The following is an 18,757-nucleotide window of genomic DNA, read 5'->3' on the forward strand; positions in this document are numbered from 1 at the left end:
CAGTTAAGAAATAGATGCAAGTTCTTTACAACATTCAAGTAAATGTGCATCTGTTGTGTAATGTCTGCTACAGTGTGCATGTATGTTATATAAACCCACAGCAAAAATAGTGTATTTCCTGCTCATTATTGCATCATTGTTATTTTAAGACTGTACCTCTTAGTCACCATTTATAATGCCCTTCAAGAGCCGTATTGGACGCTTGATACAGACGTGGTTCGACGGAAACAGACGTGGTTCGACAAAAACGTGTATACTTATTGACTGTATAGGAAGGGCACAGATTGTATAGATAGATCTTTAGGGTTTTCCTGTGTAATAACTTCTGTCTGATATATATATATGTATACTGAGTATACCGAGGGGTATGTACGTTGGAGTTAAGACCAGTTTAGTTAGAACCAGACGTCTAGACATTACAGACTGTACATCTTAACGGTTAAAGGATATGGAGTGACCAATGTTATTGGTGATTGAACTGACCACAAACAAAAAATCAACCACGAGGATAAAGTTCACCATTGTGGTACTACAGGTACGAGGTTATAGTTCACCATTGTTGTACTACAGGTACGAGGTTATAGTTCACCATTGTGGTACTACAGGTCAGGGTTATAATTCACCATTGTGGTACTACAGGTACTAGGTTATAGTTCACCATTGTGGTACTACAGGTACGAGGTTATAGTTCACCATTGTGGTACTACAGGTACGGGGTTATAATTCACCATTGTGGTACTACAGGTACGAGGTTATAGTTCACCATTGTGGTACTACAGGTACGAGGTTATAATTCACCATTGTGGTACTACAGGTACGAGGTTATAATTCATCATTGTGGTACTACAGGTACAAGGTTATAGTTCATCATTGTGGTACTACAGGTACGAGGTTATAGTTCACCATTGTGGTCATGGCAGGTGTTTTAATTGGAGTACAACACAAAAATGTAGAGATTTTGAGTGACCATAGTATGGTGACATGGCTTAATTGTCCATGAACAGACAACAGCTACAGGAAAGGTAATGGAATGACCAGTATGATGGAGTGTGAAACTGATCTCTGAGTACTGTATTATATTGTACAAGGTAAGACAATGGAATGACCAGTATGATGGAGTTTGAGACTGATCTCTAAGTACTGTATTATATTGTACAAGGTAAGAGGATGGAATGACCAGTATGATGGAGTTTGAGATGAGTAATGTATAAAGTATGTACTAGGTCAGATGCTATCAATGGAGACAGACCAATATCATGAAATTTGCGACTGATCTGTAAGTATTATGGTATGACAACTGCTATATTAGCTATAATTGAGGTAAGAAGATGAATGAATGACCAATGGTCAGAGCTGAGATGGCCTTTGACAGACAGTAATTCACTTAAACAAGTGAGATGATGATTTTAATGATCATTATTGTCAGGTTTGGGACTGTACTTACCACAAAGCAGGAGTGTAACTTTAGTTGAGATGATATAGCACTTAGTTAGCATGGCAATGTGTTAAGCTACCAAGGCTAATGACAGGTTGTTATAGTCAAGGTAGAGAAGATGTTATTGACCCATATTGTACATGTTGTCAATGAAATAAATATTACATTTTTATTGTATATTGAAAAATTAACAATTTTGAGACTTTTGTATGATCTGTATATAGTGCTGCTAACTAGGACATATTAAAAGACATTGTGAAAGAACAATATACAATAAAAATGTATTTGATATAATTTAAGAATTTGGAAAGAAAGTACCCCCTCCTCTTCAACTTATGGAAGAGGATCATACTATGAAGGATACACACAAAATGCAGCAATGGGGATTTGGGGAGACCTGTCTACAGTCCAGGACAGAAACACAGGCTTCAAGGGACATAACTCCTACAGAAATAAAAGCTGATGACGGAAAATTGAAAGAGTTTGCAATCATCGCCACCAGCAACCAGAGTCCCCTCATGCAGACTGCTCAGCCCTTCTGCTGGGACAAACACATCGAAACTGACAAATCTAAGTAGGCTTTGTTTGTTGACAGTTCAGATTTTTTTAACAGCCTTAAATATGAAATTTAATTACAATTATATTTCATTAAGTCAAATAAGTTTTTTCAAGGTCTTGTGAATTTGACTAAAACTACATGTACAGTATGTTTATATTTTCATTTATGCTCAAGTTCATTGTGTTTATCATCAAAAAAGGAGAAATACATTTATATACATTATTATATTAATACAAAGATACAAGTAGCAGATTTTAGTATTCTTAATAATTAGCATGCTGAATCGGTAGGAATTACATTAATATACTTATGACAATTAATTACCTTGCATGGTATTACAGTATTTGAATCACATTTCCAGCTTATATTCACATACTTGTGTTTTGAAACTTCATCTCAAAGATCAAACTTTTATTATAACAAAAAAACATGTATGGAATGACAATTTCCATTATAGTGATGCATGATATTGTTGTTTGTGTCACACGAAAGGAATTGTGAGATTGTATATTGATGCACAGATCTATGGGGACAGAGGATCAGATGATGAGAGAGGAACAGTGGGCAGGTTACCATGGGAACACTGGATACACAGGCAGAAACCTGATGAATGACCCAACCTCTCAACAAGACAGAGGAAACTTTCATTACAAGTAAATGTCTTATACTATAATATAAAAAATTGTATGGACACTATCTATTTTTTATTGTTTTCATGAGAGTATTACCTCTATTAATTTTGAATCAAGGTTAGTTCAAGGTTCATTTTGATTACAGACAAATTTTGATTTTGGGAGAATTCTTTCTTTGTAGAGCACATGTGAGATTCATTGGTTGTCAGGACAACTCAGAGACAAGGAGGACTAAAAATTGTTCTTGGTAGTACAGCTGTATTAAACATCCTCCTTTATGAGAAGATATGACTTCTATTTTTTGATAGAGTCAAGAGTCAAAGTTTAAGGTCATTTTGGGGCAGGTAACAATAAAGATAAAACCTGTGTGTTGTGTGGGGTATTCCACATAACTCGGCCCTTGTCTTAGTATAACTGTTTTCACTTAATTTTCAATGCTATTTTAGTGCAACTGTTTTCAGTAATTTTCAATGCTATTTTAGTGTGAATTGTATACTCTGTACCTACTGACCTTACGAATTGTATACACTGTACCTACTGACCTTACAAATTGTATACACTGTACCTACTGACCTTACGAATGGTATTCTCTGTACCTACTGACCTTACGAATTGTATACACTGTACCTACTGACCTTACGAACTGTATACTCTGTAGCTACTGACCTTACAAATTTTATACTGTGTACCTACTGACCTTACGAATTATATACACTGTACCTACTGACCTTACAAATTGTATACACTGTACCTACTGACCTTACGAATGGTATTCTCTGTACCTACTGACCTTACGAATTGTATACACTGTACCTACTGACCTTACGAATTGTATACTCTGTAGCTACTGACCTTACAAATTTTATACTGTGTACCTACTGACCTTACGAATTATATACACTGTACGTACTGACCTTACGAACTGTATACTCTGTACCTACTGACCTTACGAATTTTATACTGTGTACCTACTGACCTTACGAATTGTATGCACTGTACCTACTGACCTTACAAATTGTATACTGTGTACCTACTGACCTTACGAATTGTATACACTGTACCTACTGACCTTACGAATTGTATACACTGTACCTACTGACCTTACGAATTGTATACACTGTACCTATACTACTGACCTTACAAATTGTATACCTTATGAATTGTATACACTGTACCTACTGACCTTACGAATTGTATACTCTGTACCTACTGACCTTACGAATCATATACACTGTACGTACTGACCTTACGAATTGTATACTCTGTACCTACTGACCTTACGAATTGTATGCTCTGTACCTACTGACCTTACGAATGGTATACTGTGTACCTACTGACCTTACGAATGGTATACTGTGTACCTACTGACCTTACGAATTGTATATTCTGTACCTACTGACCTTACGAATTGTATACTGTGTACCTACTGACCTTACGAATTGTATACTGTGTACCTACTGACCTTACGAACTGTATACTCTGTAGCTACTGACCTTACAAATTTTATACTGTGTACCTACTGACCTTACGAATTATATACACTGTACCTACTGACCTTACAAATTGTATACACTGTACCTACTGACCTTAGGAATGGTATTCTCTGTACCTACTGACCTTACGAATTGTATACACTGTACCTACTGACCTTACGAATTGTATACTCTGTAGCTACTGACCTTACAAATTTTATACTGTGTACCTACTGACCTTACAAATTGTATACACTGTACCTACTGACCTTACGAATTGTATACTGTGTACCTACTGACCTTACGAATTGTATACTCTGTACCTACTGACCTTACAAATTGTATACACTGTACCTACTGACCTTACGAATTGTATACTGTGTACCTACTGACCTTACGAATTGTATACTGTGTGTGTACTGACCTTATAAATCTTTGGTCATGTTGGTATTTGATCCTCTAATGATTTTGTTGTAGGGATCATAGTGAGGATGGCAGTGACCCCCGCGTAACTTCCTCCTCACCCTTCCCAGCATCCAACTCTGCTGATGGGGACTGGTCCCACAAATGGCCTACAGCTGTCTGGCAGTGTTTTGTCAAAGGTGAGTTATTGATAGTTCTATATTGAAACTTCCAAATTATTGATTTTTTGACAATTTCCTGCTGAGAGGAGACGTATCTGACTTTATGCATGGACAACATGACATAGTAGACATGACAAAACTATAAATGAAACCAATTACCACACATACAATGTACATGTATATTTTTTACATGTGAGTTTCAGAATTTACAAGAATTTCTTATCCATGGTTCATGAACAACTTTTTGGAAGTTATATACCCACAAAACAGCAACAGTGCAATATAGATGTTTTAAAGTTTAAGATCTAGTTTTGGTGTAATTCATCAATTTGTCAAATGAATTTAGATAAATATTATTTTCTTTCTGATCTTTCCATCGGGTAGGAAATGTAAGTATATGCACCCTAGGTGTTGTGTGACACATGCAGTCTGCTGTTGCTATGTGTTAATTTTTGTGGTACATGATGATCCGTAATATTATTTTAATTGCTTCACACTACTAAGAATGTTCGCATCATTAATTTATCACATTCTAAATTTTCTATCTGATGAGTCATAACTGCCTTAGCATATTCTCTGCCACACAAGAAGAATCAAATTTGTATTCAACCCAGCAGGTAATAAAAGCCCAAATATGGTATTTAAGTGAATTGTGGTATTCTTATATAAAGTTTGCCGAGAACGACTCGTTGATTTTCTAAAGTAATTCTTTTGAAAATTGGTACCACTACCTGTGATTAATTTCACATTTAGATTAATGTTTATATGTTGTTTTTATTAGGATGTGCCTTTGATGGTTTGCTTACTTAGAGTTTGTTTGGTGTAATGTTGCTTATACTCCTTCAACCAATTTTCATGAAACAATAGACATCTGTCATGAGCTTATGATATGCTGTCTATCCTTTTTCTCAAGAACCAAAAGGTCAAGGCACCTGCTATTGGGCCTGTAGCATGCTGGGGTGTAGGCCTATCAACTTTGTTAACATGAATGTCCTTGACCTTTATTCATGGTCACATGGGTCAAATAGACTAAAATCTTTAAACAACTTCTTTCAATGAACCGAGAGACTCAAGGACCTGATATTGGGACTGTAGTGTGCTAGGGTGGAAGGTCACCAGTGAAAGACCTTGACCTACATTCAAGGTCCCAGGGGTAAAAATGTGCTTAAATCTTTAGACATCTTCTCAATAGGCTAGATAGGAACGCGACTTTAGGCCTGTAGCATGCTGGAGTAAAGTGCTACCAAGTTTGATAAAAGGAATGACCTTGACCTACATTTAAGTTCATAGGGGTCAAATATGCTAAAATCTTGAAACAACTTTTTCTCAATACGTACCATAACCAAGAGGCCCAGGGACCAAGCATGGTGCCAGTAGCATGCTGTGGTAAATTGCTACCAAGTTTGTTTGCCTGCAGGGCTAAAAGCAACATCTTCCTAATATTCAAGAGGGCCGGCCAGGGACCTGGTATTGGGCCTGAAATATGTTGGACTGAAGTGCTACCAAAGTTGATCAATTTGTATAAATGACCTTGACCTATTTCCAACAACGTCTTCTCAATACCAAGAGGCGAGGCCAGAGGCCTTATGTTGGACATGTTACATGTTGAATGACCTTCACTTATATCCAGGATCACAGAGGTCAAATGTCTAAAACAATTAAACAACTTCTGAAATCTCAAAAGGCTTAGGGTGAAGGCATTTGGCCAGTGTGTGATGAATGGAAGTCAACCTAGGGATTGATATTCAAATGAATGATCTTAATATATAGACCTTAAACGCTTTCCTCAGATCAATGCCAGGTGAGCGATACAGGTCCATTGGGCCTCTTATATGATATGCAATGTTTGTTCTTTTCATCTGAACTATATTTATGAAATCTGATGCACTTGGCCTGTCCCTAGATCACATTTTACATGTTATACAAACATTTTCTCTAGGAAATGATAGCTGGTTTATGACATATTTTCTCAGATATCTTATATACTGTAGAGCTGTTTTATGGTATATTTTGTAATATTTTATGTGAGGTTAAACAATTTGCATCAGGCTTGCAATTCTAATTGACATTATTCTTTGTTAAAAGTGAAGTATTTACAGTGATATAGATTAAGAGGAACTTACATAGGTTCAGTCTATAGCAACTGTTTTGGGCGAGGGTTCTTTAGTACTAAATAGCATGTTGACTTCATTTCTTGTTATATTAGTTAAGCTTTTATCAAACTCCTAGATATACATACAGCTTTTGTTTCCTTTAAAACCATTTTATCAGAGTAAACAAATCTTTATTAAACTCAGAACACTAGAAAATTCTGCAAAATATGATTGTTTATTAATTTGAGCACCATTAAAGTGTTTTCTGAGAAGAATAGTATATGTAGTCAATTTTTTTTCTATACTCCAGAAATGAACGACGGATATTTTTTGGACGATTAACAATGGATCATTAACTTTATGATAGTCAGTACAATATTTGTTCCGTGAAAACAATGCAGTTACAATACATTCTGTTTGTAGGAACTATTGTTCACTTTGTTGATGGAGAGGAAGTCTGGTCTAGTGTGGAGGAATTAGCTCGGCATGAAGAGTTGTCTCAGCAGGCCTGTAGACATGGAACAAATCCCAGGTATGGTATACATAGTAATCCAGGCCTGTAGACATGGAACATAATCCAGGCCTGTAGACAGGGAACAAATCCCAGGTATGGTATACATTGTAATCCAGGCCTGTAGACATGGAACAAGTCCCAGGTATGGTATACATAGTAATCCAGGCCTGTAGACATGGAACAAGTCCCAGGTATGGTATACATAGTAATCCAGGCCTGTAGACATGGAACAAGTCCCAGGTATGGTATACATAGTAATCCAGGCCTGTAGACATGGAACAAGTCCCAGGTATGGTATACATTGTAATCCAGGCCTGTAGACAGGGAACAAATCCCAGGTATGGTATACATAGTAATCCAGGCCTGTAGACATGGAACAAATCCCAGGTATGGTATACATAGTAATCCAGGCCTGTAGACAGTAAACAAGTCCCAGGTATGGTATACATAGTAATCCAGGCCTGTAGACATGGAACAAATCCCAGGTATGGTATACATAGTAATCCAGGCCTGTAGACAGGGAACAAATCCCAGGTATGGTATACATTGTAATCCAGGCCTGTAGACATTGAACAAGTCCCAGGTATGGTATACATTGTAATCCAGGCCTGTAGACAGGGAATAAGTCCCAGGTATGGTATACATTGTAATCCAGGCCTGTAGACAGGGAACAAATCCCAGGTATGGTATACATAGTAATCCAGGCCTGTAGACATGGAACAAGTCCCAGGTATGGTATACATTGTAATCCAGGCCTGTAGACATGGACCAAGTCCCAGGTATGGTATACATTGTAATCCAGGCCTGTAGACAGGGAACAAGTCCCAGGTATGGTATACATTGTAATCCAGGCCTGTAGACAGGGAACAAGTCCCAGGTATGGTATACATTGTAATCCAGGCCTGTAGACAGGGAACATTAGTCCCAGGTATGGTATACATAGTAACCCAGGCCTGTAGACAGGGAACAAGTCCCAGGTATGGTATACATTGTAATCCAGGCCTGTAGACAGGGACCAAATCCCAGGTATGGTATACATTGTAATCCAGGCCTGTAGACAGGGAACAAGTCCCAGGTATGGTATACATTGTAATCCAGGCCTGTAGACAGGGAACAAATCCCAGGTATGGTATACAGTGGACCCGCGATAATCCGGACGCCGATAGTCCGGAAAACTCGCAGTCCGGACGGAATAGCACGGGAACGGATTTCCGTAACGTTATTTGTACTCACCAGTCCGGAAATTCGGTTTCCGATTCCGGAAGCCCATTTTGGGAACGGAAAGTACTTTTCATTAGTAAATTTCCCCCGATAATCCGGACGATTTTTTCACCACGAGGAGAGAAAAATGTCGGGCAAGTCACCCGTGTCGACAGCTGTACAGACTATCGCTTGACATTGTGCGTAGTCATAGCGACCGCTGCCAGGTCATAGCCCCGGGTGTTTACCTGTGTTACAATGTAGCTCTGTTTTTATAACGGTACATTGCTTTTCTTTACGATCGACCTAAATGCTTCAGTATTAAAGGGTTTTATAGTGTAGACTGGTCTTGCTTTTATCAACTTGACGTACAATATCTATTATAGTTATTTTACATAGTGCTATTTCGTAGTTAGCAATAATTAATTCACTAACATACAGTATGTGATACGATACTTAATCAATCACAAATGCATGTAATAAATTTATTATCGGTAATTAACATCACTAACAATTGTATTGGGTAAACAAGGATATCGGCTTGTAACACCGTTACGTGTAATGACGACTCATTGAAAGATGCATGTTATTAATTACACACATAGTACATTTACCGGGTCTTTCATTTCAGGTTCATAATTTACGTAAAAAAACGTACATTGTACATAGTGGGTCTTTCATTTCAGGTATTTAACGTATGTAATTTCTACTCGTTTGTGAACCTCTGGGACGTAACCCATGTGTGTTGTTTGTAGGTCACATATGTCCGCTATAAATAAAACAACTTTCACTTCACATGTTCTTTTAAAAACATTGTTTATTTTTTAGTTTCTACAAAATAAAAGAAAACAAGAATCATATCAAGAACATAAGTATATTTATTTTTTAAAAAGACTGACAATTAGACGTGTTTATGAAACGTCATTAAAACGTCCCGTATTGTATAGAGTCAAGGGAGATAACTCTTACACAACAATTTTTTTTGACCTGGTAGACGAAATTCGGTAGTCCGGAAAACTCGTAATCCGGACGGTTTGGGCTGGGAACGAAGGTGTTCGGATTATCGAGGGTCCACTGTACATTATATTGTAATCCAGGCCTGTAGACAGGGAACAAGTCCCAGGTATGGTATACATTGTAATCCAGGCCTGTAGACATGGAACAAATCCCAGGTATGGTATACATTGTAATCCAGGCCTGTAGACAGGGATCAAGTCCCAGGTATAGTATACAATGTAATGTATGGTATAGTACATCGTAATCCAGAAGTGTCTCTGATACAGCAGCATGATTAATATTGCCATCGTAACTTTGTTCGCATCAGGTAGTAAGTTGGATGTTCCCACAGTATAAGTCAAGGTACGACAACATGGCAGCAATTTGGCATTTCTCTCAAGGTCACAACTGACATTTCTCTGACAAACAGATGGAGACTTCTGCACTTTTCTGATAGACAACAACTTATAGTATGCTATTGCTTTATGCCATACACACCTGTCCAATATTGATACCTGTGTTGCTGTGGCAGACACACCTGTATTATCCTGACAGACATATCTGTGTTTCTTTGTTGACTCCTGTATTTGTCTGACAAATGCTCCTGTCCAACTTTGTCAGACAGGACCTTTGATGATTTGGTGACCGTTTCTGTTGTGGTATTGGATTCCATTTTGTTACTTTTTACAGCTATGCCCCTAACGGCCTGTTACTGAAGGACATACTATGCAGACAGCCAGAGACCACCAATCTACTCTTCTCGGCTGAGGTCAAAGGTCAATCAGATGTGCTGGTCCAGTGTAAAACTGATCACCCATTCTTTGTAAAAGAAAAAGGTAAGACAAATCATACAGTTTATATAGTCTAAATTCCTTTTGATATAAATGATGAGAAAATAGATTGTTTTATTGATATGAAAAGTAACTGTCGGGAGAATATTCAGTTATATTGCCTTGGTTCTTATGGTATATATATATATATATATATATATATATGGTGCAGTGTCCGTTGTCTGTCTGTTTGTCCATCAACTTTTTTCCTTGACTATTTTTTACCAAAAACAGTAAAAACCTGGGCCCTCTTACTTTATCAGCTGGTATCTGGGATTGAATGCTTCTTTCTCGTATAAATACACTGTTATCATGTAAATTTGCATTGTCAATGCTCAAGTGATTACGATCCCTACCGTTAAGATTGTAACCCCTGTAGCATCAAGGTGTTGTTATCCCAACCATTGGAGTATCAAGGACAATAAAGAGCCTATGATACTTGGAAATCAAGTGGGTTTTTTTTCGTCGATTTTTTTTTTTTTTTTTTTTTTTAGGTCATTGGTCAACATTGAACATGTTAATGTTGACAATTATTGGCAAAATGTGGTAAGAATCTTCTCAAATTCAATAAAATCCCAGAGTCATAGTTGTTAGACAGTACCTACGATGTTTTAAATTTCCACATATACAGTATGTAAATGATTAAAGTCGAGACATTGTTGTAAATGCTGACCTTTGGTGACCTTGAAACAATCAACATTTCTCCCCAGGATGGGCATCCCTAAATGACACAATGACAGCAGAGCATTACGGTATTCCTTGTAATCAGCTGGAGATAGGCGACCTGTGTCTTCCTCCCTCTCATCCAGACGCAGCATTCGGCTCATTCCAAAGGTAATAAATGATATCAGTAATCCAGTGTTGGCATCCTACTGCCACGGTAGCTCATGGTTTTCGGAAGATATCTGTCTTTTGTATATAAATCAAACCATTTCACTAGAAAGTAAGAGAAATTCACCGGCTATATTAACTGTGTATTTCCTACTTACAGTCTGATTTTTATTTGCAGTGACTCAACTAGTCCAAGCTACACGTCTGCAGTATTCACACTCAGCACTATGGCACAGGTTAGTATATCTGGTATCTATAATCTGATCTGGTAAGGGTTGATACCACTGAATTACTATATACTACTAAAGGGCTGATACCACTGAATTACTATATACCACTAAAGGGCTGATACCACTGAATTACTATATACCACTAAAGGTCTGATACCACTGAATTACTATATACCACTAAAGGACTGATACCACTGAATTACTATATACCACTAAAGGACTGATACCACTGAATTACTATATACCACTAAAGGGCTGATACCACTGAATTACTATATACCACTAAAGGGCTGATACCACTGAATTACTATATACCACTAAAGGGCTGATACCACTGAATTACTATATACCACTAAAGGACTGATACCACTGAATTACTATATACCACTAAAGGGCTGATACCACTGAATTACTATATACCACAGTCACTAAAGGACTGATACCACTGAATTACTATATACCACTAAAGGACTGATACCACTGAATTACTATATACCACTAAAGGACTGATACCACTGAATTACTATATACCACTAAAGGGCTGATACCACTGAATTACTATATACCACAGTCACTAAAGGACTGATACCACTGAATTACTATATACCACTAAAGGACTGATACCACTGAATTACTATATACCGGCCACTAAAGGACAGATACCACTGAACGGCATATATATATAATAATATTTACCACTAAAGGGCAGGATACAGGTGCTTAGGCCTGATGCTGATACAAGTGTTTAGGCCTGACACTGATACAAGTGTTTAGGCCTGACACTGATACAAGTGTTTAGGCCTGACACTGATACAAGTGTTTAGGCCTGACGCTGATACAAGTGTTTAGGCCTGATGCTGATACAAGTGTTTAGGCCTGACACTGATACAAGTGTTTAGGCCTGATGTTAACGATACAAGTGTTTAGGCCTGATGTTAATGATACAAGTGTTTAGGCCTGATGCTGATACAAGTGTTTAGGCCTGATGTTAATGATACAAGTGTTTAGGCCTGATGTTAATGATACAAGTGTTTAGGCCTGATGTTAATGATACAAGTGTTTAGGCCTGATGCTGATACAAGTGTTTAGGCCTGATGTTAATGATACAAGTGTTTAGGCCTGATGTTAATGATACAAGTGTTTAGGCCTGATGTTAATGATACAAGTGTTTAGGCCTGATGTTAATGATACAAGTGTTTAGGCCTGACACTGATACAAGTGTTTAGGCCTGATGTTAATGATACAAGTGTTTAGGCCTGATGTTAATGATACAAGTGTTTAGGCCTGACACTGATACAAGTGTTTAGGCCTGATGTTAACGATACAAGTGTTTAGGCCTGATGTTAATGATACAAGTGTTTAGGCCTGATGCTGATACAAGTGTTTAGGCCTGATGTTAATGATACAAGTGTTTAGGCCTGATGTTAATGATACAAGTGTTTAGGCCTGATGTTAATGATACAAGTGTTTAGGCCTGATGCTGATACAAGTGTTTAGGCCTGATGTTAATGATACAAGTGTTTAGGCCTGATGTTAATGATACAAGTGTTTAGGCCTGATGCTGATAGAACTGTTTAGGCTTGATGCTGATACAAGTGTTTAGGCCTGATGTTAACGATACAAGTGTTTAGGCCTGATGTTAATGATAGAACTGTTTAGGCCTGATGTTAATGATAGAACTGTTTAGGCCTGATGCTAATGTCATTGTTATACTGATATATTTTATACAGCAGAGGAACCAGAGAGAGATTGAAGTAAGCCCAAAACAGACCACTGGTCAAACCACCAAGAAACGGTCGGTGAAAGCAGAATCACTTAAAGCCAAGAGACCAATGAACGGGTTCATGTTATTTGCTAAGGAGCACCGTCTGGAGTATACCCACAAGTACCCAGGCAAGGACAACAGGTAGGTGGTTTTACCACATCACAACACCAACTCAAGTTATAGTTGTTGATACAAATTATTTCTGATATAACTATTATTTAGCTGAAAGTAGTTGATTATAAACAAAACTTCTTTTAACTGTTGATTCACAGTTTTTCTTGTAACTACCTGCAATCCATTTACTTGCAAACTTGCATTTGTTTGCAAACATGTGAGAAAAATAATCAAACATGAGTCTGTTCCACGAGCATGGATATCTCAACCCTCGTGTAATAGTTTGGCTGGCCAGTATATGGTTTTTCTTTGACTCTCACTTGTTATTTTTGAAAAGTTACAAAAAACACTTGCTTGCATGTATCTGTCATCATTATACTGGGTCTGTTATGCATAAATCATGGACTATTTGATTACATTGGTTTCTAATACATATTGATGGTCATGGTGTGTGGGAATACTACTTCGGTGCCCTAATAAGACACATATCAGAAGAACACCTTCAAATAATAAAAAAAAAAGATTGAACACATTAGCACATCAGTATTAAATGCCATAGAATCAGGAACACATTAGCACATCAGTTATAAATGCCATAGAATCAGGAACACATTAGCACATCAGTATTAAATGTCATAGAATCAGGAACACATTAGCACATCAGTATTAAATGCCATAGAATCAGGAACACATTGGCACATCAGTTATAAATGCCATAGAATCAGGAACACATTGGCACATCAGTATTAAATGCCATAGAATCAGGAACACATTGGCACATCAGTATTAAATGCCATAGAATCAGGAACACATTGGCACATCAGTATTAAATGCCATAGAATCAGGAACACATTGGCACATCAGTACTAAATGCTATACAATCAGTAACACATTGGCACATCAGTATTAAATGCCATAGAATCAGGAACACATTGGCACATCAGTATTAAATGCCATAGAATCAGGAACACATTAGCACATCAGTTATAAATGCCATAGAATCAGGAACACATTAGCACATCAGTATTAAATGTCATAGAATCAGGAACACATTGCCACATCAGTATTAAATGCCATAGAATCAGGAACACATTAGCACATCAGTTATAAATGCCATAGAATCAGGAACACATTGGCACATCAGTATTAAATGCCATAGAATCAGGAACACATTGGCACATCAGTATTAAATGCCATAGAATCAGGAACACATTGGCACATCAGTATTAAATGCCATAGAATCAGGAACACATTGGCACATCAGTACTAAATGCTATACAATCAGTAACACATTGGCACATCAGTATTAAATGCCATAGAATCAGGAACACATTGGCACATCAGTATTAAATGCCATAGAATCAGGAACACATTAGCACATCAGTATTAAATGCCATAGAATCAGGAACACATTAGCACATCAGTTATAAATGCCATAGAATCGGTAACACATTAGCACATCAGTTATGAATGCCATAGAATCGGTAACACATTGGCACATCAGTATTAAATGCCATAGAATCAGGAACACATTGGCACATCAGTTATAAATGCCATAGAATCAGGAACACATTGGCACATCAGTATTAAATGCCATAGAATCAGGAACACATTGGCACATCAGTTATAAATGCCATAGAATCAGGAACACATTGGCACATCAGTTATGAATGCCATAGAATCAGGAACACATTGGCACATCAGTATTAAATGCCATAGAATCAGTAACACATTGGCACATCAGTATTAAATGCCATAGAATCAGTAACACATTGGCACATCAGTATTAAATGCTATACAATCAGTAACACATTGGCACATCAGTATTAAATGCCATAGAATCAGGAACACATTGGCACATCAGTATTAAATGCCATAGAATCAGGAACACATTAGCACATCAGTTATGAATGCCATAGAATCGGTAACACATTAGCACATCAGTTATAAATGCCATAGAATCGGTAACACATTGGCACATCAGTATTAAATGCCATAGAATCAGGAACACATTGGCACATCAGTTATACATGCCATAGAATCAGGAACACATTGGCACATCAGTATTAAATGCCATAGAATCAGGAACACATTGGCACATCAGTATTTAACGCCATAGAATCAGTAACACATTGGCACATCAGTATTAAATGCCATAGAATCAGGAACACATTGGCACATCAGTATTAAATGCCATAGAATCAGGAACACATTGGCACATCAGTTATAAATGCCATAGAATCAGGAACACATTGGCACATCAGTATTAAATGCCATAGAATCAGGAACACATTGGCACATCAGTATTAAATGCCATAGAATCAGGAACACATTGGCACATCAGTATTAAATGCTATACAATCAGTAACACATTGGCACATCAGTATTAAATGCCATAGAATCAGGAACACATTAGCACATCAGTATTAAATGCCATAGAATCAGGAACACATTAGCACATCAGTTATGAATGCCATAGAATCGGTAACACATTAGCACATCAGTTATAAATGCCATAGAATCGGTAACACATTGGCACATCAGTATTAAATGCCATAGAATCAGGAACACATTGGCACATCAGTTATAAATGCCATAGAATCAGGAACACATTGGCACATCAGTATTAAATGCCATAGAATCAGGAACACATTGGCACATCAGTATTAAATGCCATAGAATCAGGAACACATTGGCACATCAGTATTAAATGCCATAGAATCAGGAACACATTGGCACATCAGTATTAAATGCCATAGAATCGGGAACACATTGGCACATCAGTTATAAATGCCATAGAATCAGGAACACATTGGCACATCAGTATTAAATGCCATAGAATCAGGAACACATTGGCACATCAGTATTAAATGCCATAGAATCAGGAACACATTGGCACATCAGTATTAAATGCCATAGAATCAGGAACACATTGGCACATCAGTATTAAATGCCATAGAATCAGGAACACATTGGCACATCAGTTATAAATGCCATAGAATCAGGAACACATTGGCACATCAGTATTAAATGCCATAGAATCGGGAACACATTTGCACATCAGTATTAAATGCCATAGAATCAGGAACACATTGGCACATCAGTATTAAATGCCATAGAATCAGGAACACATTGGCACATCAGTTATAAATGCCATAGAATCAGGAACACATTGGCACATCAGTATTAAATGCCATAGAATCAGGAACACATTGGCACATCAGTATTAAATGCCATAGAATCAGGAACACATTGGCACATCAGTATTAAATGCCATAGAATCAGTAACACATTGGCACATCAGTTATAAATGCCATAGAATCAGGAACACATTGGCACATCAGTATTAAATGCCATAGAATCAGGAACACATTGGCACATCAGTATTAAATGCCATAGAATCAGGAACACATTGGCACATCAGTTATAAATGCCATAGAATCAGGAACACATTGGCACATCAGTATTAAATGCCATAGAATCAGGAACACATTTGCACATCAGTATTAAATGCCATAGAATCAGGAACACATTGGCACATCAGTTATAAATGCCATAGAATCAGGAACACATTGGCACATCAGTATTAAATGCCATAGAATCAGGAACACATTGGCACATCAGTTATAAATGCCATAGATTCAGGAACACATTGCCACATCAGTTATAAATGCCATAGAATCAGTAACACATTGGCACATCAGTATTAATTGCCATAGAATCAGTAAACAAAGACTGTAATTACTAACCTGTCCTTAATTAGCCAATGCTCTAAGCACAAAGTTTCTGAAGATAACTGCTACATTAAACTTGCACTTTACCTGTGATTGTTTCAGGTCTATCAGCATTCTCCTGGGTGATAGATGGAAAGAAATGAGCACTGCCGACAGGAACGCGTACTCAGAGAAAGCTAAAGTGCTGGCCGATAAACAGAAAAAGATGCATCCTGACTGCTGGAAGCGCAAAAAATGAACACCTTGGTCTTATCAGAGGTATATATGTTATTTTGACTCAATATAGGAAGATTTCAATATGTGTATATGCGATTAACACCTGCTCATTAATTATCACAGGAAATTTAAGTAGCTGTAATTTTCCGGGGTAAGCTTATTTTTAGGTCATCTGACCCGAAGGGTCAGGATGACCTATAGTCATCATGCTTCGTCCGTCGTCGTGCGCCGTGCGCCGTGCGTAAACTTTTCACATTTCAATCTTCTTCTCAAGTTCCACCAGTGGGATTAAGCTGAAACTTGCCTGAAATGATCCTGAGATGGTCCTGACCAAGTGTTGTTATTTTTCGGGTCAGTCCGAAATCCATGATGGCCGCCATAGCCGCCATTTTGAAAACACATTTTAAACTTCTTCTCAAGTTCCACCAGTGCTGTTGGGCTGAAACTTGCCAGAAATGATCCTGAGATGATCCCGACCAAGTGTTGTTATTTTTCGGGTCGGTCCAAAATCCAAGATGGCCGCCATAGCCGCCATCTTGAAAAACACATTTTAAACTTCTTCTCAAGTTCCACCAGTGCTTTTGAGCTGAAACTTGCCTGAAATGATCCTGAGATGATCCCGACAAAGTGTTGTTATTTTTCGGGTCGGTCCGAAATCCAAGATGGCCGCCATAGCCGCCATCTTGAAAAACACATTTCAAACTTCTTCTCAAGTTCCACCAGTGCTATTGAGCTGAAACTTGCCTGAAATGATCCTGATATGATCCCGACCAAGTGTTGTTATTTTTCGGGTCGGTCCGAAATCCAAGATGGCCGCCATAGCCGCCATCTTGAAAAATTTATTTTAAACTTCTTCTCAAGTTCCACCAGTGCTATTGAGCTGAAACTGGCCTGAAATGATCCTGATATGATCCCGACCAGGTGTTGTTATTTTTCGGGTCGGTCCGAAATCCAAGATGGCCGCCATAGCCGCCATCTTGAAAAACTTATTTTAAACTTCTTCTCAAGTTCCACCAGTGCTATTGAACTGAAACTTGCCTGAAATGATCCTCATATGATCCCGACCAGGTGTTGTTATTTTTCGGGTCGGTCCTAAATCCAAGATGGCCCCCATAGCCGCCATTTTGAAAACACATTTTAAACTTCTTCTCCGGTTCCACCAGTGCTATTGAGCTGAAAATTGCCTGAAATGATCCTGATATGATCCCGACCAAGTGATGTTATTTTTCGGGTCGGTCCGAAATCCAAGATGGCCACCATAACCACCATCTTCAAAAACACATTTTAAACTTCTTCTCAAATTCCACCAGTGCTGTTGGGCTGAAACTTGCCTGAAATGTTCCTGAGATGATCCCGACCAAGTGTTGTTATTTTTTAGATTGGTCTGAAATGTAAGATGGCCGCCATATCCGCCATCTTAAAAAACACATTTTAAACTTCTTCTCCAGTTCCACTGGTGCCATTGAGCTCGAAATTGGTGAGGATGTTAAGGAAGGAGTGCCAACAAAGTGTTGTTATTTTTTCGGCCATGTAAAAACTTTGGCATGGCAGC

The 18,757-nt window shown here is 37.9% G+C and overlaps 1 protein-coding gene across 1 annotated transcript in view; it reads left to right on the forward strand.

The window, feature by feature from the left end:
* Nucleotides 1–18,757, forward strand: part of LOC117330427 (HMG box-containing protein 1-like) — a 35,622-nt gene that overhangs the window by 7,565 nt on the left and 9,300 nt on the right. Inside the window, exons 4-12 of the mRNA XM_033888702.1 lie at nucleotides 1,736–2,009; nucleotides 2,516–2,647; nucleotides 4,576–4,700; nucleotides 7,199–7,307; nucleotides 10,176–10,321; nucleotides 11,026–11,149; nucleotides 11,325–11,382; nucleotides 13,107–13,282; nucleotides 17,092–17,247. Of these exons, the coding sequence (XP_033744593.1) occupies nucleotides 1,736–2,009; nucleotides 2,516–2,647; nucleotides 4,576–4,700; nucleotides 7,199–7,307; nucleotides 10,176–10,321; nucleotides 11,026–11,149; nucleotides 11,325–11,382; nucleotides 13,107–13,282; nucleotides 17,092–17,227 (1,280 nt within the window). The 3' untranslated portion in view covers nucleotides 17,228–17,247. The remainder of the gene's footprint in view (nucleotides 1–1,735; nucleotides 2,010–2,515; nucleotides 2,648–4,575; nucleotides 4,701–7,198; nucleotides 7,308–10,175; nucleotides 10,322–11,025; nucleotides 11,150–11,324; nucleotides 11,383–13,106; nucleotides 13,283–17,091; nucleotides 17,248–18,757) is intronic.

The sequence above is a fragment of the Pecten maximus genome, chromosome 7 (assembly GCF_902652985.1).
Source record: "Pecten maximus chromosome 7, xPecMax1.1, whole genome shotgun sequence".
In the NCBI taxonomy this organism is placed as follows: Eukaryota; Metazoa; Mollusca; class Bivalvia; order Pectinida; family Pectinidae; genus Pecten; species Pecten maximus.